General features: G+C 41.3%; 1 protein-coding gene across 2 annotated transcripts in view; it reads left to right on the top strand.

The window, feature by feature from the left end:
* Positions 1-24,866, top strand: part of PCNX2 (pecanex 2) — a 314,758-nt gene that overhangs the window by 141,221 nt on the left and 148,671 nt on the right. For both annotated transcript variants that reach the window (XM_033199654.1, XM_033199655.1), the window contains exons 20-21: positions 15,298-15,439; positions 20,282-20,459. In XM_033199654.1, the coding sequence (XP_033055545.1) occupies positions 15,298-15,439; positions 20,282-20,459 (320 nt within the window). The remainder of the gene's footprint in view (positions 1-15,297; positions 15,440-20,281; positions 20,460-24,866) is intronic.

Raw genomic sequence — 24,866 nt, forward strand, 5'->3', positions numbered from 1 at the left:
ACTCTTCATTTTTTTCCACCAGCAACAAAACACGTACAGGAAACACAGGTCAGGCACACAGCTTTTCATGTGAAAGTGATGCTCCCATCTTCTTTCTCATAGGAGCACAGAATACTGTCACTGGGAAAGAAGGCAGGGCAGAGCAGGACTCCCTAGTATGTAGCATGCTGCTGAGACACAGTGGTTCCAGGGCAGACATCACTAACTGAGAACAGAGTCCTAGAACTGGGCTGGCGGCAGACATTTCTAATCAGCTGAAACAGGAAGATAAGGCATATGTGCTGCCCCTGTCTTAGAGTTTATTATATAATCCTATCCCACCATTTTACATAGGTGGAAACTGAAGCCTAGGGACAGACACATAACTTGGGTCCCACTGATTTTGTGGCCAGTGAGTGACTAGAGCCCAGGTCATTTCACTACCCATGTTGCTCTCATTCCGAATGGGCAGTCATGTGCAGCCTGAATGTGGCTTTCAGGCTGTTTTCACAATCATCACTACCCAGAAGAGCCACATGGCTGCAGTCACAGTAGGTCCTGTAAAGTCTGACATGCCGTCTTCTCATGCCAACATTACCAGGCTTTCTTCCCTGATTTGATACAGACTTGCCACAATTGATTCTAGACATTCTTGTGGCTTCTCAAACACAACACACTCTCTCCCTCTGCTCTCCTTACTTCTTCCTTGACTAGGGATGCCATTTCTCCAGCTTCACTAGACCAACACCAGGCTGCTCATGCTTCAAGTCTCTGGGTTTCTTTGTTTTGTTGTTTGTTTGTTTGTTTTTTGAGACTGAGTCTCACTCTATCACCCAGGCTGGAGTGCAGTGGCACAATCTTGGCTCACTGCAACCTCTGCCTCCTGGATTCAAGTGATTCTCCTGCCTCAGTCTCCTGAGTAGCTGGGATTACAGGCGTGTGCCACCACACCTGGCTAATTTTTGTATTTTTAGTAGAGATGGGGTTTCACCATGTTGACCAGGCTGGTCTTGAACTCCTGACCTCAAGTGATCTACCTTCCTCAGCCTCCCAAAGTTCTGGGATTACAAGCATGAGCCACCATGCCCAGCCCAGGTCTGTTTAAAATCAGCCCCTCCAGAGAAGTCTTGCCCTGACCACCTAAACCTGACTAGATTCCCCACTGCTCCCTGAGTCTCCCTTCTGTAACCACTTGTAACCACTGGTGCCTAAGGTAGACTGAGCTCCATGTCTGCTAGTGCATACTCCTCCAGTTCTCATGGCAGTGCTTGGTGTAGAGAGGGATCCTCACAAATGCTGAACTGCATTTAATTTAACCATCATCACTCTGTGGCCACTGGAACAAACTTTAAACTTGGTGCATGTACTTCCTTTTGGCTTACTTTCCTTTCTGCATACTTCGAATATGTACTTCTACTTGGTAAAATGTGGAGATACCAAATTAATTTTGGTATAAAATTCAGACTGTGATGAGTGGAAATAGATATTATAACTGAAGTGGAAGACCACACATTGAAGCACAGCTTTTTTAGTCAATTTCATTCTTTACTTTTGAGACTAATTTTTTAAAAGTAAATATTATCTCCTCCCAACCTTGAGATGCTGTTTCACCAGTATTTGAATTAGGAGAATAAAATTCCATCACTTATAGCACAGTTCAGCATCAGATGAATCATGATGGTCATGTGGACACAACTGAGTTATGTTAATGTGTATGTGTGAAGTTGCTCTTTTTAAAAATTGCCGTATTTCCCATCAATCTAAGTTAATCATGCTGAACATGACAGAAGACAACACTATACGCAACAGCATATTATTCTAGCTTGGAGTTTTTGAGACTAAATGTTAAAGGAGTACTCATATTTTTAGAAAATAAAGCAAATCAATTTTCCTGAATTATGATAATGATTCCAGACAAATGACTAAGGGATCTTTTGGATGCATAAGAATAAATTAAGAAAGATAATATAGGCCGGGCGCGGTGGCTCAAGCCTGTAATCCCAGCACTTTGGGAGGCCGAGACGGGCGGATCACAAGGTCAGGAGATCGAGACCACCCTGGCTAACACGGTGAAACCCCGTCTCTACTAAAGAATACAAAAAACTAGCTGGGCGATGAGGCGGGCGCCTGTAGTCCCAGCTACTTGGGAGGCGGAGGCAGGAGAATGGCGTAAACCCAGGAGGCGGAGCTTGCAGTGAGCTGAGATCCGGCCACCGCACTCCAGCCTGGGCAACAGAGCCAGACTCCGTCTCAAAAAAAAAAAAAAAAAAAGAAAGATAATATACATTATAAAACAAATAGGCTGGGCATGGTGGCCCATGCCTGTAATCCCAGCACTTTGGGAGGCCGAGGTGGGTGGATCATGAGGTCAGGAGATCGAGACCATCCTGGCTAACATGGTGAAACCCTGTCTTTGCTAAAAGCTGCCTGTAGTCCCAGCTACTCAGGAGGCTGAGGCAGGAGAATCACTTGAATCCGGGAAGCAGAGGTTGCAGTGAGCCGAGTCCGCACCACTGCACTCCAGCCTGGGTGACAGAACAAGACTGTCTCTCAAAACACACACACACACACACACACACACATCAATTAAACATCTGTTTAAGTTGTAATTTTAAAGAATCCACTATTACAAAACATTCACTAATGGGTACCAAATTTGCAATTCTTAAATGAGATTTACTTTGCATTTTAGCAAATCTTGTCTATCAGTTTACAGATAGACTAGTTTCTATGTGATACACATGATTCTGAGAGCTCTTGCTTTTTATAGTGTATTTTTCACTTATATCAAAATAACACATAGTATTAAAAATCAAATAGAACAAGTTGCAATGAAAAGCAGCAGACTCCTGTCAACTCCACCCTCCTGCCCCATTTCTGATTTTCCCTGTACAGAAAAAAAATACTTTCTGCTCCTTAGGTATCTCTTCTGGTATTCTTCTAACTAACGATCATGTGCGTGTTCTGCTACTTCTTGGTATTTTAGATTTATTTATCGACTGACTTTCCATTATAAAAGATAAGAATTTATCTCTCTTATCTTCCCTTATGCATTAACATTTTCACTTTCCTCCTTCTCCTAATATAGTTTTAATATTTTTGTTGAACTTCTACTCAGGCTGTTTTTTAACTCTTAAGTCTAAATGTTGTTCACCTCTGAGTCCAGTAGTATAGACCTTGATTATATTTCTTATTCAAATGTTTGCTTTTGCATTTGCTCACCTTTCCAATAGCTTTGTAGTATATTTCTCATTCCAACTTTCCACACAGACGAGTCTGTCAGATCATCTATTAGCTCTGTCCTCCCTCCTGGAACCTGCTGCAAGTTTCTGTTTGTTGCTTACTCCCTTTTTTGGAGTGAAGCTCGTCCTCAGTCGCTCCTGAGAAGAGGCACATGAGAAGACACTTTCGAGACCTCCTCTGCTCCAAGTGTTTTATTCCATTTCATACTTCAGATGGTTTGTAGTGTGTAGCCTGCCAGGGTGTAAGCATTATTCCATTGTCTTCCGGCATCCTCTGCTGCTGCTAAAAAGTCTGAGGTTTTTTGACTCTTCGTCCTTTGTATGTGACTAGGTTTTTCTCTGCAGAAAGCTTTTGGGAAGTTTAGGAAAGCATTATAATGTTATGGCCCAGCCTTGGACAAGACTGGGTGGGCTCAAACCCTGGTTCTATCACATATTAAGTGTGCTTAGCCATTGTGATTCAGTGTTGTCATCTATAATTGGGAGTTCCTACATTAAATATCAAATCAATCCAAGAAGAAATGTAGCGCCTTTAGCATGGTCATTGGGAGACAGAAAGCACTGCCTAAGTGCATCCTACTGCTCTTTCCAGGGTTCTGAAGTCTCATCGTTTTTCACCTGACTTTGTGCCTTGTTTCCCCCATTGTGCTAGGCAGTTGGTGGCCCTTTATAATCTGGATGTATGTGTCATGGGTACAGTTTTGAAATGTTCGTCAATAGGTCATAGTACGATCTGAATGCCTTATTTCACAGAATTTGCACAGTAATTAAGTGAAACTCAATATATGTAAAAAATCCTTTCAAATGTATCTAGTGCTAGTTAAAGGAATATGGCATGAGAGGCGTTGTCTGATTTTGGAACACAAAGGCTATGTGGGGGTCTTTGGAAACAGGCTTGCTTTGCCATAGCTAGAGGAGGACTCCCCCTTTTCCCCACGTAAAAACGATGCTAGCTTCAGGAAGCAGTTAGAGACTTGGAAAACTCTCCGAAGTGTTTTTCATTCAAAATGACGAAAATAATTTGAAGCATAAACTGAACTAGTACTAGCATAGTAACATAGTCATCGTGTGCTGTGATACTAGTATGGGAAAGTGCATTTCAAATGCCAAGTAAATGACTTTGAGCTGAGTTTTTAGAAACCAGCCTGTCAGTTGGAAGCCTGCTTTATTAATTATTCTCTCTGTGCTGTTATTTTCCTGTACCTTCTCTTCCCCTCATTTTCCCTTCCTCCCTCCCAGGCACTCTCATACTCTGGCTGATCTCTAGTCCACTGGGAAACTTACCTTCCTGTGTCAGTTTCCACAAGGCTGGAGGTGGCCGCAGGGGTTTGGCAGTGAAGCCAAGTTACACTGCAGTGGGAGGAAAAAGAAAAGTGGAATTCAGTTACCTCTGCTTGCAGCAGAGGGAGGCAGAGGGAGGTCTGGAGAAGCTCAGGCCAAACTGGGCTAGCATTAAGAAAGACAGGACTAGGCCAGGCACAGTGGCTCACACCTGTACCCCATCTTTACTAAAAATACAAAAATTAGCCAGGCATGTTGGCAGGCGCCTGTAATTCTAGCTACTCAGGAAACTGAGGCAGGAGAATTGCTTGAACCCGGGAGGTGGAGGTCGCAGTGAGCAGAGATTGCGCCATTGCACTCCAGCCTGGATAGCAAGAGTGAGACTTCGTCTCAAAAAAAAAAAAAAGATAAAAAAGAAAGACAGGACTTGGGGACAGAGCTCAATGGTTAGCTGCCAGCCTCAGATTCCAGCTCTTCAGCAAGTCACAGGGTGTTTATCCAAGACCCATTAGGATTCTGTTAAACTACTGATAAACCTAATGCAATATGGAGCTACAATGAATGGTCGGTAGTGGGAGGGATACTTAAAAAACTAACACTAAAAATCAGGAAGTTTTAATATGCAGCATGCAATATATGCACGATGGTCCCACAGTGGCTTTGGATTATTAGCACAACAAACATGGGAAGGGCTAAAGAGACCATTTTGAAGAATGATGTTAGTTCTCAGCTGCAGTTGGTGTGGCCACTGTGGTGAGCCCTGACTCAGTCTCCCTAAAGTGGGTCTGTTGGAATCTTATCAGAAGGAACTTAACCTTCATAGCTCTCTATGATAGGATAATATATGGATATGCCATGGAGAAAACAGAATTGGTGTTTTTAAGTAACCTTGTAATTTAAATAACATACAAATTACACTTTCCTTGAGGGAGGATTTCTTCTGAATTGGACATTTATTGGGCACCTGCTATGTCCTAGACATTGTTCTGGGCGTTGAGGATGCAAAAGTAAGCATGTTGTCCTTGCTCTTGGCAAGACGGTTGTTCTATCGAGAAGCTCTGTCAACCCTGTGGCCACAGTGAGACTATTTGGAATTCTCTCCTAGCCCTCTTCATGTAAAAATGTTGATCTGACCTTTTTCATGTAAAAAATGTGCAAGTGGTTCCATTTGCTTTTTCAGTTTTAAATATTATTATTATGCTTTTGTGTTGAGGACCTTTCTGTCAAGAAGAGAAGGCACATTTCACACTGATTCTGCCAAGTTTCTCCCAGTTTTTGAGGAAATGTGAAGGATACATTTTTATTCCCACCAAACTAATGAAAAAAAACAATGGTTTTGGGGAAATGAACATTAAAAAAATTGGAGTTAGACTTTGTATCAAATGAATTTGCAGATGTATTAAAGATTTAAAATGTTTTCAAAAATGAAGAAAGAAGAAAGAAACCAGAATAGCACTGCAACTAAGGAAATGGAGTTAAAAAATATATATATATAATTTATACATATATTTATATACGTATATATAAATATATAAATTGAGGTCTAAGGATAAGTGGCGAAAGAGGATTGCGGGCATGGGACTGGGCCATGGGCAGCCCTGAATTCGCTTACTTAAAAAAGAAAAAATGATGGACCATGGGTTCATCCTAAATGGAGATCAAGGGCTTTGAGCAGCAAGGATGATGTGACTTCCTTTACCCTCCATTCGTGCTACTGGTTTTGTAAGTGAAGCCTATTTCTAGAGAATAAACAACATGTGTACATGTTAGTGCTAAGAACTTGACGACAGCTGAGATTTGACCCAGGAAGACAGATGAGAGTGAGAAAAGCTTACAGAAAAAAGCAATTGTCTATAATAAGGGGATGGTAACAGCACAGATGTGTTCATTCTACTTTGCAGAGTCTTTCTGCCTTAGATGCCTCAGGGGTGACACCAGGTATAGTTGATTCAAGCTGCACCCCCATTGAAATGCATCTGGCCCATATACAGCAGGAAACCCTGTATCCTTGCAGCTTAAATCCTAATTCAAGGTTTGAATTGGTGAAGATTGTCTAAAGCTGAAAACATCCTGAGGATTTTTACTAACTTTTAATTATGGAGACGAACTTACTTTAGTAGCATAAAGAGTCTAAACAAAACACAACCTCGAAAACCCTTTAAGAAAATGTAAAGCTTTTAATTGTAATGAGTTATATATAAACTTGTAAATGGTATAATTAGTTTTCATTCTTTTTCTCAGGAGCCTAATATTCCAGGGAAAAGAGAAATAATTAAGCTAAAGGATTTTTTTTATGGTCTCTTTGCATATTTGGGACATTACAGAAAGGCAGTTACAAAATATCATTGCGAAGATTTTCTTTTTAACTTTATTTTGTGTGGACCCTGACACAATATGGGGATGCAGGGAGCATATTTACCATGCTGCTGCATGCGCAGTCTCTCCTTTTTCTAGCTTTTCATGGTTGTTGTATATGAAAGGAGTAAGTTTAATCTTTGAGGAATCAGAATTCTGGACTTACACTTTTGTTTTAGCTTCTTCTTACATTATGATTCATCTTTCACTGTGTCCCTTTTTACTTCCAGCTGTAAACATTCAGTATGAGTTCCATTTATCTGTTAAATGTTTTCCTCATCTAGAGATTGAAGCGTGTCATTAGAATAAATTGCTGAGATTGGTAGGAGGATTCTAAGATAAGTAACAATTAAAGTGAAATTAAGGCAGGGCATGGTGGCTCACATCTGTAATCCCAGCACTTTGGGAGGCTGAGGTGGGTGGATCACTTGAGGTCAGGAGTTCAAGGCCAGCCTGGCCAACATGGTAAAACACCATGTCTACTAAAAATACAAAAAATTAGCCTGGCGTAGTGGCACGCTCCTGTAATCCCAGCTACTTGGGAGACAGAGGTTGCAGTGAGCCAAGATCCTGCCACTGTACTCCAGCCTGGACAACAGAGTGAGACTCCATCTCAAAAAAAAAGAAAAGAAAAGAAAAGAAAAGAAAAAAAAGTGAAATTAACATCCTGTCAATATGCCGCATTAACGGAACCTGAAGTAAAAAGTTGGGGCTTGGTGATCTCTGGGATTTGTTCTCTACTCTGTCATTTCTTGATATTTATTTTAACTCGTTTCCTCACCTTTTCTCGTCTCTGCTTTGGCTAGATGTTGTACTCAGCACCCACCAGGAAAACCATGCCTTGGGATGAATCTTTACCTGAAATGTTTTTTTCATTTCTGCTTGCCAGTGTATGTTCATAGTGTAAACACATTTGCTGTCCTCTTATCTAGAGATGCAGAATTAATCCATGGAAAGCATGTGGTAATTTTTATATGACATTTAGATGTCAGCAGCTGTCACTTTCATTCCTTTGAAGTACCATGGGCAGTAAACTAGAGCTGAATTACGCAATTCAACCTGGTTTCTTTTTTTTTTTTTTTTTTTTTGAGACGGAGTCTTGCTTTGTCGCCCAGGCTGGAGTGCGGTGGCGCCATCTTGGCTCACTGCAAACTCCGCCTCCCGGGTTCACGCCATTCTCCTGCCTCAGCCTCCCAGTAGCTGGGACTACAGGCGCCCGCCACCTCGCCCGGCTAGTTTTTTGTATTTTTAGTAGAGACGGGGTTTCACCGTGTTAGCCAGGATGGTCTCGATCTCCTGACCTCATGATCCACCCGCCTCGGCCTCCCAAAGTGCTGGGATTACAGGCGTGAGCCACCGCGCCTGGCCTCAACCTGGTTTCTAACTCAGTCTTTTTTTGTGACTCTCCTATTCCTATAAAAATAATAGTAAAGGCCTTGTAACTTATGAATTAACCGGTGTCCAGTTCCCTAAGAGATTTTTTCCCTTTGAAAGTCCAGTGTAGAGCTCCTTTATAGCTTTGCTTCTAAGTAGAGACTCAATTATCACCTCGTAAAGATCCCTGGCCTCAGCCCATCTCCATATGTGTTATTGTGGCCATATAGAATGCAGGGCCTGCCAACAAAATACTGTTCTAATGTCAAACAGCAGAATGGTACTTACAGTCCAAGTCTTCCTAAAGATTAAATGTTTTAATCACTTGCCTTAAAGTTGTGTCTATGATACACAGTTGACCTTGAACAACACGAGTCTGAACTGTGTGGTCCTCTTAACACATAGATTTTTTTTCAGTAAAAGTTATACCTAGTGCTCCTGCCTCTCCTGCCTTCCCTTCTGCTTCCTCCACCTTTTCACCTCTGCCACCCCTGGGCCAGCAGGACTAACCCCTCCTCTTCCTCCTTCTCCTCCTCAGCCTACTCAACGAGAAGATGGTGAGGATGAAGACCTTTGTGGTGATCCACTTCCACTTCATGAACAGGATGTAGATTTTTCTCTTTCTTATGATTTTCTTAATAACATTTTCTTTTCTCTAGAATGCTTTATTGTAAGAATACAGTATATAATACATGTAACAGGTTGAATATGTGTTAATCATCTGTTTATGTTACCAGTGAGACTTCTGATCAACCTTAGACTACTGGTAGTTAAGTTTTTGGGGACTCAAAGTTAAATTCACACTTTTGACTGTGCAAGCATTGGTGTCTCTAACATCCCCATTGTTGAAGGGTCAACCATAGTTTCACATGCTCACACACACACCCGACGGCTAGAATCTCACTGAATAAGTATTTCACTCTCAAATATTTGGAAAGACATGGATAGTGAATTCAGAGCATATCAGTGCTGTCTCTTTTGTTTAAAATTCGTTGCTTTATATGTTTCTGAGATGAGTAAACTGAAATTCTTATGAAAAACCTACTTTTGTTACCATGACCTGTGGTAAAACCTTATAGACTGTAATGGGATTATGTCCCTCCACTCAAATCAATCTATCTCCACTCACTGGAAAATGTCATTTTCTAAAAGTAAATGTGACAAGCTTTTGAAAATCTAGCTCTTACTCCCCCATCCAAATGGTGCCCAGGCTTTTCTACAGTGATGACCCAGCCACTCAAATGTTTCCTTTAATTCATATGTTTTTCTAATAGCACTGGGAAGAAATGGCTCATATTTCTCTTCATTTACATTTTTTTTTTTGCAGGAATCTGGCTAAGGTTGTCATGTCTCTCTGAATTGGTGACAAATGTTGATAGAACTCTGTAAATGTATTTTTATAAGCAGGCTGAATTGCATTTGATGTGATGGCCTTAATCTGACACTGTTGATCTTTTATAAATTGAGAAATCAGAACAAGTAATTTTGTACAGAAAGAAACTTAGCTGTAACTGATTGTACTTTATGAGAGATTAAAATAGGAAATGTCATTTAATATGCTATAGTTACATTTTTTAATTTTGTAATCAGAAAAGTACTTCAAAAAGACTGTTTTTTTTTTTTTCCCCTAGACCCTCTGTTAAATGTAATTATCCAGAATTCCCTCAACCACTAAAAATGATAAGGTAATAAACATTTACCAAACCCCAACTCTCTGGCAGACATTCTAGTAGGTACATAGTAGCTACCCTTAACAAATTCAGAATCTAGTGGGAAGATTTGTATTTAAATGAATATGATGAATTATAGAATTCACGGGGTACAGTGATGGCATGAAGGAATTGGAACATGTTAAAATTATGTATTTCTTTTTTTTTTTTTGAAACGGAGTCTCGCTCTGTCGCTCAGGCTGGAGCGCAGTGGCCGGATCTCAGCTCACTGCAAGCTCCGCCTCCTGGGTTTACCCCATTCTCCTGCCTCAGCCTCCCGAGTAGCTGGGACTACAGGCACCCGCCACCTCGCCCGGCTAGTTTTTTGTATTTTTTTTTTTTTTAGTAGAGACGGGGTTTCACTGTGTTAGCCAGGATGGTCTCGATCTGCTGACCTCGTGATCCACCCGTCTCGGCCTCCCAAAGTGCTGGGATTACAGGCTTGAGCCACCGCACCCGGCCAAAATTATGTATTTCTTTTTTGTAAAAGATACCATTAAGAGAGTGAACATCTAACAGTAAAATGGGAGTAGATTTTCTTCATACATATACTGGCTAAAAACTCGTACCTAGGATGTATAAAGAGCTCCCAAAAATCAATAAGGAAAAGACATATAATCCAATAGGAAAAAGAACCAAGCAACAGAATGAAGAACTACTTCACAAAAGTGTGCATCCAAATGGCCAGTAAACATGTAAAAACATACTTGTCTGCATGAGTCATTAAAGAAATGTAAAATCAAACCATAATATGATACCACTCTACACTCACCAGCATGGCAAAAATTAAGAAGAGAGAAAACATTTTGGCAAAGATGTGGAACAAAAAGGAACTCTCTTGTACCATCTACGGGTGTGTGAATTGGCACAACACCTTTGGACAATTCTTTGTCATTATCTACTGAAGCTTGCTATATGCACACCTGATAACCTGTCAATTCTACACCTAATTGTGTACTCTATAACTAGGTTTTGATGAGAACCTGACTGGAGTAAACTTAAAAAGAAAAGAAAGATAATGTTGTTGAGAAAATGAGTGTAGCTACATTTGTAAAAAATGAAAATATTTTCCAGGTGCTACCTAGAAAATAACCAGCATCTGAAAGAAAATATAGGGCCCAAAAAGGGTATTTTTTTAATGTTTTGAGACAGGGTCTATGCTTTGTTCTCCAGACTGGGATGCAGTGGTGTAATCACGACTTATTGCAGCCTCAACCTCCCGGGCTCAAGCAATGCTCCACTTCAGCCTCCCGAGTAACTGGGACTACAAGCAAGCACTACCACGCCCAGCTTATTTTTAAACTTTTTTTAGAGACACGGTCTCCTTATATTGCCTAGGCTTGGGGCATATTTTTAATGGAAGATATTATAGCAATTATTTTTTCTGATGAGAATGATTCGCTAAAGAGAAAAAAACCCAAGTAATGCAGGAGAATGGGGGATCATTGCAAGAAATAAGTCCTCAAGTAGACAGATAAGAAGGATTGGAATACAGTGTACACATCTGGCTGGGTTAGGAAAATGTTTATCTGCATAAAAGATAATTATAATTTTTTAGACAAAAGTGATTAAGAGCATGGAAGACAGAAAAGAAGGAATAGATATGCAGAGTGAGCACATGGAATCAACACAGTCCTTCAGTCCTTTAGTCTCCATATATAGAGGAAGACCATCCAGAAAATGGTTCTCAAACTTGAGCATGTATCAGAATCATTTGTAGGACTTGTCAAAACACAGATTGCCTTGCCCAGGGCCCAATCCACAGAATTTCGGACTCAGTGGGTCTAGGATTGAATCTGAGAATTTGCATTTGTAACACATTCCTAGGGGATGCTGGTACTGCTGGCTCTGCTGTTCCTGAAAGTATTCCCTGAGGTTCAGGAGTATTCACATCACCTAGAAGTTTATTACAAATGTAGAATGTCTGGCCCCATTCTAGACCTACTGTTTCAGACTCTGCATCTTAACAAGGGACTTATTTACATGTTGATGTTTGAGAATCACCATTTAGGACAGTGTTTTTCAGCTTCGCCCCAAAGTGATTTCAATGTACAGCTATGAGAAGTGAGAAGAGCTGGTTTAGGATGATTCTGGGTTACTGTCTGCATGGCTAAGTGAATGCAAGAATGTATGAGGAAGAGAAGTTGTGTACAGGTCGACATCATTCAGTTTTTGACATGTTGTATTTGAAAGTTCCTTTGGGACATCAGATGAAGCTATTCAGTTGATTATTTAGATCTGAAGTCCTGGAGAAAGATGCGATAGTGAGTTACAGTTTTGAGTGTCATCAGCATGGAAGTAATAAAAGTTACGGGTGTTGAAGACATTAGCTCAAGAGGATAAGAAAAATAACAGGGGAAGAAGGAAAGCTGATGACCAGGGATAGGGGAAGAGGAGATAACAGAGGAAATGGGAGAAGAGTAGGGCAAAAGGTTTGAGCAAAAGCCAGGGATGGTGGGATGGGGAAGCTAAGGGCAGAGCGAGTTTTCAAAAGATGAAAGGATTTAATGATGTTTTATGCCTCAGGAAAGTCCAGTAAGAGAAACTGAGAAGTATCAGTTATTTGACCGTCGGGACGTCACAAGAGGCCCTGCCACAAGCAGGTCAGGGCAAGGGTAGCTGCAAATACCCAGGGGCAGAGGTGTCCCCAATAAGTGGGAGACACAGAAGTGGGAGCATCAGATATTGACAAGCTTTCCAAGAAGCTGAGAAGTACAGAAAAGGCCAAAGTGAGCTCTAGAAGGAGGTTCAGGGTGGAAGGTGAGTTTTCCACACAGAGAAGACTGGGATCTTGCCATTTGCCTTGGGAAAGAGCTAGTGATAAGGCAGGGAGTGGCTACTGAACCAAGATGGCAGGAGCACAGGATGCAGGACATTGATGGAGCTTGGCTTCAGGAGGAGCCAGAAGTAACTATAAGTAGAAATGAATTCGTAGTTGGAGGGAGTTTATACCTCATAGACTTTATTTTCTCTAGAAAGTAGAGGTCAAAGTCATTTGCTGGGAGGGGTCTTGAAGAGTTTTTAAAAATTTTTATATACTTTCACAACAGATTAAAATCCTTTAATCTATATGTAAAATGTCTAATATACCTAGACTTTATTGTGTATAAAACATTCATTGTGAAATAACACACTTCCAAATCCACTCCAGAAAAAATTATACTTTGTCCATTAAGAATATTCAACATTGAATTCCTACCCAACATCCTTGCTCTTTGAATTTTATTCTCCTCCCACTCTTCCTCCCTGTTTCATCTGTCACTAAAATTTCTTTTTATTTTTATCTGGATGATTTCTCATTGTCTCTTCTATTTATTAAGCTGATTGTTGGAGTGTTTGTTCTCATAATACTTTATTGCCAATATCTTGAAGGACTTTCACTCTATCTATTCTCACCATTCCTAGCCCATTTGAATGAATTCTTTTCAAGCAAGATTTCTGAATGGCAAATCTCTCTTCATATGTATATATACACTCATACACACACACAAACACACACACACACACACACACATATATGCTCACATGTTCTTTTTTCTGAGATGGAGTCTTGCTCTGCCACCCAGGCTGGAGTGTAGCTGTGCAATCTCGGCTCACTGTAACTTCTGCCTCCTGGGTCCAAGTGAATCTCCTGCCTCAGCCTCCAGAATAGCTGGGATTACAGGCATGCGCCACCATGCCTGGCTAACTTTTGTATTTTTAGTAGAGTCAGGATTTCGCCATGTTGTCCAGGCTGGTCTCGAACTCCTGACCTCAATTGATCTGTCCACCTTGGCCTCCCAAAGCGTTGGGATTACAGGCGTGAGCCACCGTGCCCGGTCTCTCTTCATATTTTTAATCAAATGAAAGTAGTTATGTTTTTGAGTTACAAAGATGATATATTCTTATACAGAAATATGAGCCATATCTAGTAGAAAGTAAAGTAGTTTCTATTTGTGTGTGTGTGTCTGTGGTACTTCCTGAGATCCGTCATGTAGAGCCCCAGTGAAGCTGATTGGAAACAATTTGTCTGCTAATCCTGGATAAGAGACCTGGAAGGAACAGGCTGTTTTGCCAGCTTGAACTTTTTCTCTTTTGTGAGTTGTTCTTGTGCAACCCAATGTAAAAACTACATAACTCTTTTTAACTCTAGGTCATTGTAGGGTATAGTTTTTTAGTTTTTTTTTTTTTGTACTATAAATTGTTGAAGAATGTGATTCCAGAAGTGTAATGGAGTTGCCTTCCACCTTGCAGATTTAGGCTTTGAGGCTTGCTGTGGAGAGCATGAAGCCCACAGCAGAGATGGTTCATTTGCTGGTGGATGGAGGCCCACTGCAGCCTCCCAGTTACTGACAGACAGAGAGGAGGGGGCAGGGAATGAGAGGGGCCTACTTGAGGGTCCTGGGCCTGAACCTGCTGTGCTGTCCTCAAGGTGGGAAGCAGAGAAGAGTCCTGGCTCTTGTTCCAGATCCGAGAGGTGGGGATGAAGCATTTCCCCACCCCTGAATGTGACCTAAGGAAGTTTGTGCTCTGACCACTCAGACCAGCTGCTCCTCCTCCCCAGAGAGAAAAGCATGGGTTCCCAGATGGGCAGGCATGCATTCCTCATTACCCCATCTCCTGCCATGAGGGGCAGGAGGCGGAAAGGACCTCCTCCCCTCAGCAGACTCAGAGGATGGGCAAGACACAGAAAACTAAGGCTCAAAAAGATGAAGCTAATAATTCAAGGTCATTCACTAGTGGTTGGTAGAGACTGAATGCAAATCCAGGTTGGTCTAACTTAAAACCTTAGCCCTTAATGGGAATAGACTTCAATCTTGATGATACTTCCTTTGTTGTAAGCACTCAGAAGAAGGTAATAGATTCATAGTGGCTGGGGTTTGGGAGTCAGCTGTGTTTTATTTGCATACATTGCCCAGGGATTTGTTTGTGGTTTAAAGATTAAAAAGAGAGAAGAAAGCCCAGAAACTAGCTTCAGTCACAGATGTGAACCCTAGCTTAAAAGGAGATAGACATATGGGATTTTTTCCAACTCTTCATCCTTCACCTTCCACCCTTACTACTCTAAGATGACTTGATGCTATGTGACAGCCCATTCATTGGTCTCAGTAAATTATGTATGAAGAAATCAATTGACTTGAAAAATTGGGATGCAGGCCTATATTACTATATGTATATTATTATTTATGAACTGTGTAGAAGTAAAGCTAACAGTTGCTGCCTGGAAAAAAATGGTATGGTATATCATGTCAAGTATCATGAGTTCTTAATTAGCAGCTTTTGAATTAAAGGGGGAGGATATTAGTTATTATTACCTCTACTTAAAGAAAAATACTTTGATCGGTGGTTGTTCTAAGTGGTTTTTATATTTCTTTCAGATGTCGCCCATTTAATGTGGTTTGAACGACTCTATGTTTGGCTTCAGTGTTTTGAAAAATACATCTTGTACCCAGCGCTAATTTTGAATGCCCTCACTATTGATGCATTTTTAATAAGCAATCACCGGAGACTTGGTACCCAGTAAGTGGTTAATGGTTTATCCTCATAATGATTTGGGTCACATTTTCAAAACTGAGTGAATTTTCTGTAAACAGTTTGCAGAAGAAGCCAACCTTTACCGACTGTTATTGGCCATGTAAAAATAAGCCATGGTGGTCTTTTACTCAAAACCCACTGGAGCTAGACAGTTATTGTAGAGTGACTGGGGTGCAAATGAAGTTAGATCTGCTTGAAATGATGTTGTGAATAAATGTCAGTAGATTTGAAAATCATCCTGCAGAAGCTTAGTCAGTGAGCCTTAATAAGAAGACGGAAGCACAGTGTGAGTCCAGGATTCCTGGAGTTCTTAACATCATGCTTAGAGCTTTATGAACTGCCTCGTGTCATTTCATTTAGCAAATACTCTATCATTTTGTGCTTGTGGGAGGGGGAAATTAATCACTGTCACTGCTGTCTCTGAATTTATCAAGAGAAGACTCGTAATTTAAAAACTGGCACAGAGACTTCATACTGTCAAGATGCCCGTGTCTTTCAAAGCATTAACAATGTACAGTCGAGTTACTGGTTTCATATATTAAAATTAATTCTTAATTTACAACATGGAAATCTCCTTGATAGTCTGTAGATTTGTCATTCTGATGAAAGGTGAAAGTTGCTGGTCAAAAAAGTTGTTAGAGTAGGAGGATATAAAAGAGATTCTTTCCCAGATTTGCTCATTAGTCACGTTGCTTAAACACTATGTATCCAAGTCAACCCTAATGCATAATCGCAAACATACTAATTCAAACCTGCTCTTCCTTTCAGGATGTCATGAGGACAAATTAATTAATATTCTCCAAAGATTGAGTAGGCTAAGATAAAAGGCATTTTAATACTCTGTTGGACTTTGAGTAGATTCATAGTCACACAAAGCAGACACTAAATGAAATGATCCTATAACCTGTCCTGATTGGACTCTGCCTTCCTTCTAGTCCAGACCTGTTTCTGTTAGATCAGGGCAAGAATTCTATGTCCTTTGATACTTAAAATTCTAGACTTCAAATCCAGGGATGAGAATTACTCTCACTGGATTTAAAAAAGCAGATGGCTGGACTTCAGACCCCTTATACAGTTCAGGTGGGACCTGATCTAGGAGATGGTCAGAATTAGAACATTGTGAGCTTCTCTAGGGCAGGAATTCCCAGTATGGTACAGTCCTAGTTGACCCTGTGACTGCCCCCGAGAGCAAGGCAGAGCCTCAGTTTCTTGAATGGGGATACACATTCAAAGCCAGAGTAGCAAAGAAGGTACCAGTGCCACTCTGGGAAATCCAGCTAAAGGATTTCAAGTTTTCCCTATTCAACTTCAGGACAAGGACCTTGAGCTAAGCATGTGGGGTTGAGGCCAAGTTGTTAGAGAAGGCAGATGCAAGGGCTAAGACTCCAGCAGAGTCAAATAAACAGTTCAGGGAGGGTCCATTTGGAAGCAATATTATTCTCCATCCTCTGTAATTTTTTTCTAGACACTAAAGTCAGAAAGGTACACCTTACCTATATAGTTCCGAATATCCTTAACACCCAGATGATAACATCAGCAATTGTTTCACTTGGAACCCAGAACTGGAAATCCTTTTCTATTCCTGATGCATCTGTAGAATTAAACACAAAACATTTTTTGAGGTTTCAGGCACCCTACTAGACCAACTGTTCTCAAACAGGATAGCCGGAAACCCTGTATCAGTATCACCTTGAGACCTTTTCTAAACTAGAGAAGCCTAGCCCCTCCCTGTGATTTTTGAGAACCATTGTACTAAATAGTCACAGAGTGAACTTTTCAACAACAGGCACTGTTTCTTATTCAACTATTCAATAGCAAACCACTAGTAAGTGTTAGAAGGATGAATGCATGAACAACCAAGTAGGGGTTTGGTAAATTAATGAGTTGGTGAACTGGAGTATCTTGTTAGGTGTTTGTTAGGTGTTTCTGTTTCTTTGAGAATCTAAGAGGATTCTCTCCATCTCTTCCAGGGTATTGTTCACCAATTGTTGTTACCTCAGCCTTTATAAAACCTTCAGCTAAGTGCGGTATATCTTCACGTAACATCCTGGATAAGTTCTTGAAAACTGTGACTTTAATCAAAGCCAATACAAAACCAAATAAAACAAATTTTACTGTAGGCTAATTGATAGAAACAAGAGTTAAGTTCCATAGCATGTTTCTGGTCACAAAAACATCACCAAACTTCTAAATAAAGACCAAAACACTTCTAATGTTAAACACTGAAATAAATGTGAATGATACATACATTTAGGAACGATTAATACAAACAAGTAAGATAATTATTTACCCAAATATTCCAATTCAATGTATCCAGTGGCTGGAGCCTGTCCTGGCAGCTCAGGGTGCCCAGTGGGAACCCATGCTGGACAGGACGTCTCCTATTGCAGAATACACTCGCACCCACACTCACACTCACTCACACTGGACCATGTCAGCACATCAGAGCACCTACTGTTTACACCTTTGGGATGTGTGAGGAAACTGGAGAACTTGGAGAAAAACCCACACAGACATGAGGACAATGTACAAACTCCACACCGACCGTGGGGTCCTGCCCAGGAATCCATTTTTTTCCCCCATCAATGTTATACTGAAACAACATTGAAAGAAGCAACATTATTTGAGGACCTGCTGTATACAATGATCTATGAGCCATTAATGGTAGCCGTTCCTATTGCGATGTTATAAAAGTCATGCATGTGAGTCCTTAAGATCTCCCTCAGCTTGAACCAGTCATCCCTACTAAACATCAAATGGATGCAGGTCATGGAACGTTGGTCACAGAAACAGAAAGTTAGATTTGCTTCTCATCTGGATTTTGCCCGAATAACCCAGAAAATCAGCAGTCTCCTCTGAAAACCAAAATATCCCTAAGTCTTCAGATACATTATCATTGGGGTTTCTCCACAGGGCTTTGGCTATCCCACAGGGTTTTTGTACCTTGGGCTGTTGTCAAAGGCAAATGGACCTGAAGTCATTTTTTCCTATTGTATTTTCATCCTGGGCATTAGTTGCACATTGGAAAAGGAAGGCCAGTTATGGAGCAGTGTTCAGCCTTGCTGCAGGAACACTGAGGGCTCTGGGTTGAGGCTAAAGACAAACTTCCCCATCTGAAGTATGCATTGGAAGCAATTGCTAGTTTTTCTCAGATGCCAAGTCCAAGTCTGCCGTACAAGGCCTTGGGCAAACCTCACCTTACACATGCTGTGGCAAGGTGGAAACAGCTGCATTCCTAGGTCTGAAGGCACAAAAAACAGCAGATTGAGGCATATGGAATTTCCAACATTTTTTATGACAAAAATGACAATTTTGTACTTCTTAAATAACCTCATTCTGAGATAAGATATTCATAACGCTGCTAAGGGTCCTGAGTCCAAGATCCTTCTATGTTTAGGGAAATGGAGGCATGGCCCCAGTTTTCTATACTGAGCCGGGGAAAGAAAGCCTCTCTCTTACAAGTGCAACCATCTTCTAGAAATGTTCCCACCTCTGTCTTGCAGTTGCCAAATATCCTAGCACATTAGAATTGGAGGGAATCTGGTGAAAATGTGCAGTGCCTTTCTTCAGAAAGCCAGGCCCTTCAAGAAGGCACTTGCCTGCTCTCTGGGGCTACATTGTGATGTGATCATTTGCCCTCCAATCTCAAGATGGATTGTTCATTGTTGACCTTACCATCTGAAGAATTGTACACATGACACATACTCCCTACGTGGGTAGATAATAACAATCTAACTCCTTAGGCAAGAGCACTCAGGACTTCAGTCCTCAAAGCAAAGTCCTAGGAGGCTATTTCTTCGCCTAACTGTTTTGCTGAGCTCCTTAACTGAAAAGGCCCATTCTGTGGGGGAAGAAAACATTGATGATATAATTTTAAACAACAAAAAAGGGAGAGCAAAAACCTTATGTTCACTAGGATGACAAATATGCTGAGAAGCATTAAAAGTTAATATGTAGGCTGGGCGTGGTGGCTCAAGCCTGTAATCCCAGCACCTAGGGAGGCCGAGACGGGCGGATCATGAGGTCAGGAGATCGAGACCATCCTGGCTAACACGGTGAAACCCCGTCTCTACTAAAAAAAATACAAAAAACTAGCCAGGCGTGGTGGTGGGTGCCTGTAGTCCCAGCTGCTCGGGAGGCTGAGGCAGGAGAATGGCGTGAACCCGGGAGGCGGAGCTTGCAGTGAGCCGAGATCCGGCCACTGCACTCCCGCCTGGGTGACAGAGCGAGACTCCGTCTCAAAAAAAAAAAAAAAAAGTGAATATGTAGAAATAGAAAAGGCTTTATGAAGATACTGGATTATTTTCTCTATTTGGAATTTCCTATCTGTTGTTATGTCACTGTTCCAGTTGGATTCTTTTCTCATGAAGAGACATACACCGAGCTGACTCTAGCAGGGGCAGCATGTTGCCTGTTTTCTCATTTGGCATGAGGCTTTCTGGGAAATGTCCATCATCACTGCAGTAGTGAATTCAGACAAGCTCAGAAGGAGCTCTGTGCCCTTGCTGAAGAACATGAGGGACTTTGAAAAGCATGTGATGGAAAGAAAACGTCTGCTGTGGCAAAGACAATGTGCTTGAGAGTCACTCAGGACTGAATTTCTATTTATGTTCTGCCCCTTTGAGACCTTAGACAAGTTTCTCAAATTCCTTGATACTCAGTTTATACCCCTGTAAAATGCAGACAATAACGGAGCCCCCTAGATTGACTTTTTGTGCCTGTAAAGTGCGTAATGCACCATCAATTCTGGAGAAATGTGAGCGAATGAAACTCACCTAGCGGTGTGCATGCTCTCATTGATTGCATCTTTTCTTTTGTTTCCAACAGCTGGGACATTTTTCTGATGATCATTGCTGGCATGAAACTGTTGCGGACTTCATTTTGCAACCCAGTTTACCAGTTTATTAACTTGAGCTTCACTGTCATCTTTTTCCACTTTGACTACAAAGATATTTCAGAGAGCTTCTTACTGGATTTCTTCATGGTGTCCATTTTATTTAGCAAGGCAAGTGAATTAGCTATTTTCTTCATTTTAACATTTTAAAGGGAGCTGTTCTCATCAAATGATTTAAGAGTTTATAACTTATTCTTTATTAAAAAGTTATGGGAAGATATGAAATTGAATTATACATGTATGTTAAACTCTGGCTGCCGTTTGGGGAAAATTGCCCATGGAATGTAAGTACGCCATGTTATTTGCTAAAAATCACTAATTAAAATGAATTAGCCATTAGTGTGACTTGAAATTTTATTACCTTCTTCTCTGTTAACAATCTCATTATAAAACTTCCCTAGATCTTAAAATGCTATGAATTAAAGATTAGCAACCAAGTTCTCTGGTCTCTCCCTCCCTCCCTCCCTTCCCTTCTCCCTCCTTTCCTTCCTTCCTGCCTGCCTGCCTGCCTGCCTTCCCACCTTCCTGCCTTCCTGCTTTCCTTCCTTTTTTCTTCTCTTTTCTTTTTGCCTCCTGAAGTAAATGTAAAGAACTGGCATGCAAGAGCAGGGTCTCTTGGAGTATTTCCAACATGCTTAGCTTGTCTGAAGTCAAGATTTCATCTGTTGAGCAAATTTATACATGGGCAATGAGAAATCCTACTTATAATTCAGGCAAATATATGGGGCTCGTATCTAATGTTTCGTTAATGGGAGAGAAATAAAATCCTCTGGATACTTGGGAGTTCTCCATGACCATATCTAGCCTGATCACTGTAATGAAACCTAGGTTTGTAAGCAGAAACAGAAACAAATTTGGAACAACTGTTGGTAAATAAACTCAGTGATGATGCAACCTCTTTCGCGTGGTGTTCACACTCAGAACCCCAGCTGAATACAGCAGCCATGGGGTTTCTTGTGGAGACTGACTTCAGCAACACCTTTCCCCTTTTAGTTAATAATCTTTTTAATTGTAAGGTTTTCTAAATTTTAAATTTTTAAAATTTTTTCACCTCGTAATCACTTCTGTTCATCTTTATTTTATTTCTATTACTTACCTTTTCCTTCTACTGCCTTTCTCTTGGATTCTCTTAGGTAACAAACATCAAAAACTCTTGTATCATACTAAAGATGCCTCATAAGTAATTGCCATCACCCCATCATTGCATGTGAATTTCTTCATTTTTTATTTTAGAGAAAGAGTCTCACTCCTTCACAAACACAGTGCCACTCGCAGGCTGGAGTGCAGTGGCACAATTATTGCTCACTGCAGCCTCCAACTTCTGGGCTCAAGTGATCCTCCTGCGCCATCCTCCTGAGTAATTAGGACCACAGGCATGCACCACCACCCCTGGCTAATTGTTTTAAAGACTTTTTGTAAAGATAGGGTCTTGCTATGTTGCCTAAGCTTGTCTCCAACCCCTGGCCTCAAGCGATTCTCCTACCTTGGCCTCCCAAAGTGTTGGGATTACAAGCATGAGCCACTGCACCTGGCCCCCAATTTCCTCTTGTAACTCCAATTGGGCACTAATTTTCAGTCACCTACATCCCTCTTGTGTCATCTTCCGTTGGTTTCTCACTATTACTTCTGCAGCCTGCCCCAATTTCTGTATTTTATTGTAGACCCTGGCCTTGGTCAAACATTTGTTTCCTGTTTGCTGAGTACTCTTTTGTTCTGATTAATTTATCATATTTTTCTTACTGTTCAAATCACAGACTTCCATAAGTGATTTTCCTTCCTTACGTATCAAATTCTGTTATCTCACATAATAAATGTAGCATTATATCCTATAATCTTTTTTTTTTTTTTTGAGATGGAGTCTCGCTCTATCGCCCAGGCTGGAGTGCAGTGGCCGGATCTCAGCTCACTGCAAGCTCCGCCTCCCGGGTTTACGCCATTCTCCTGCCTCAGCCTCCCGAGTAGCTGGGACTACAGGCGCCCGCCACCTCGCCCGGCTAGTTTTTTGTATTTTTTAGTAGAGACGGGGTTTCACGGTGTTAGCCAGGATGGTCTCGATCTCCTGACCTCGTGATCCACCCATCTCGGCCTCCCAAAGTGCTGGGATTACAGGCTTGAGCCACCGCGCCCGGCCTATATCCTATAATCTTTAAACTATTTGTGAAGTTACTAGAAATTATTTCACTGCTTGCAGGAGTAAGAGTTTATCATCAGATGTAAAATGTGGCCTGGCACATGGCTCACGCCTGTAATTCCAGCACTTTGGGAGGCTGAGATGGGCAGATTGCTTGAGCTCAGGAGTCCGAGAGCAGCCTGGGCAACATGGCGAAACCCAGTCTCTACCAAAAGTACAAAAATTAGCCAAGAGTGGTGGCATGTGCCTGTTGTCTCAGCTACTCAGGAGGCTGAGGCAGAGGAATTGCTTGAACCCAGGAGGTGGAGGTTGCAATGAGCCAAGATCACGCCACTGCACTCCAGCCTGGGTGACAGGAATGAAACCCTGTCTCAAAAAAAAAAAAAAAAGATGTAAAATGTGCCAGAAGGCGTTCAATCCTGACTCAGGCATTATTTACATTTTGACACAATGATGTTTATATTCCTTTCTGAGCCTCAGTTTCCTGTAAAATGGAAAATAATGCCTTTTAAAAATATATATATATATTAAAATGAACAGAATGAAAAGGAGCTATTTATCAATATAAATAGGAGGATTTATCAATATAACTGAAAAAAGTTAAGTAGAACATACTCTCCAATAGAAGGTTGTGTTTTTAAAGCTGTATGTAAGTAGAAAAAGAGAAGTGACACACTGTGTTTGTGAAGGAATGTGGCCACTTTTCCACACTAAACTGTCAGTTTCATATCATCTTGTATTCGTGAGTGGCTCCAGGTGAACAGAAGAGGAGTGAGGTTTCTTTCTGTAAGAGTCCTAGAGCCTGGCTTCTAAATAATTCCATATCTGTAGTAAGAAGAGTGGCTTTCCTTTATGGGAGCACAGGCCATCTTTCCCCATCCTGACAGCATTCTGCACTGACAGCAGTCCACTGACAAAAATATGTGGCTTGAAGTGGGTATCTCACCCAAAGTGGCTTTCAAGGGACAAAGAAAGGGAGTAAGCATGGCTGTCAGTCATCCTTCTGGTTGGTGCAGACACTTAGTGACATCCTGTGCAGAATGGGGAGGGTGGAACCTGACAAGGACATGATCTAGGCCGGGCATGGTGGCTCATGCCTGTAATCCCAGTACTTTGGGAGGCCCAGGAGGGTGGATTACCTGAGGTCCGGAGTTCGAGACCAGCCTGACCAACATGGTGAAGCCTCATCTCTACTAAAAATAGAAAAAAAAATTAGCTGGATGTGGTAGTGGGTGCCTGTAATCCCAGCTACTCGGGAGGCTGAGGTGTTGCAGTGAGCTGAGATCCCACCACTGCACTCCACCCTGGGCAACAGAGTGAGACTCTGTCTCAAAACAAACAAACAAACAAACAAAAAACATGATCTAAAGCGAAATGCACAAAAACTTAGTTGTGCAGGCATTTGACTCACTTTGCCATAATCTTTTTGAAGCACCAGTTAGCATATGAATAATTTCAGATAGAAACAGAGTTGCAGCTTTCTTATTTTCTCTAATTGAGGGAGCATTAGCACATAGTATTTGAATAGTCCACTCTTAGACTGGGATAATGGCTAAGTGTCAAAGAAAGAAAAGAAAAATTAGTGAGACAAAAGCTAGGAAAGTAGGCGGCAAGTCCGAAAGTTGGGGATTCTGAGTCCTGGCCAATCTCACCTCCTGCTAATGCCTGATCAGTCTTCATCTTCAGAGAGCTGGTGGCAATGAGTTTTCTGGAATGAGAAGCAAGATCTTATTCTCTGATGAAAAAGAATATAGTGAAAGAAAGAGATTGTTTGTGATTTTCCTGGAAAAAAAACAGTGGATATTAGTGACAGAAGATGATTATATCAAGGAGAAGTTCACAGTTAAGGTCCCCTATAAAGATTCTGCCTGAAGGTCCTAATTGATAGCTCCTTTTCATTCTGCTCATTTTAATATATTTTTTTCAACAACAAAAAAAGTCTCTTTGAATGTATTTCCTAGGGGCTTTCTAGAATCCTCCACTGTTGTCCTTACAGGCAATACTGCTCTCTGGGACGATTACTTGCAAAATGTGAAATGTTACTTGTCCACTAGACTCACGGAAGTCCTGCTTATGACAGGTCCTGTCATCTGACCACTGCAGATGTCCCCCAGCCCTCCCTCACCCTTGCTCCTGCTTCACTAAATAGAGAATTATTATTAGCCTGGCAGCCCCCCTCACAGAAGGGCTGTGAGGTTCTTGTAGACACATTTGGATGGGCACTCAGGTTCCTCAGAAGAAAGGAGCTGCCCAAATATAGGGCACTATTATTTTGAGTTGGTTGCCTCTAATCCTTCGGGCTTTATGGGTAGAAAGGGAGGAGAGAAGTAATTAGTGAGAGGGTGAGATCAAAGCGCCAGGAGGCCAAGGAAGGAAACAGATGGCTT

This window comes from Trachypithecus francoisi, unplaced genomic scaffold (genome assembly GCF_009764315.1).
Source record: "Trachypithecus francoisi isolate TF-2019V2 unplaced genomic scaffold, Tfra_2.0 Lachesis_group5, whole genome shotgun sequence".
Taxonomy (NCBI): Eukaryota; Metazoa; Chordata; class Mammalia; order Primates; family Cercopithecidae; genus Trachypithecus; species Trachypithecus francoisi.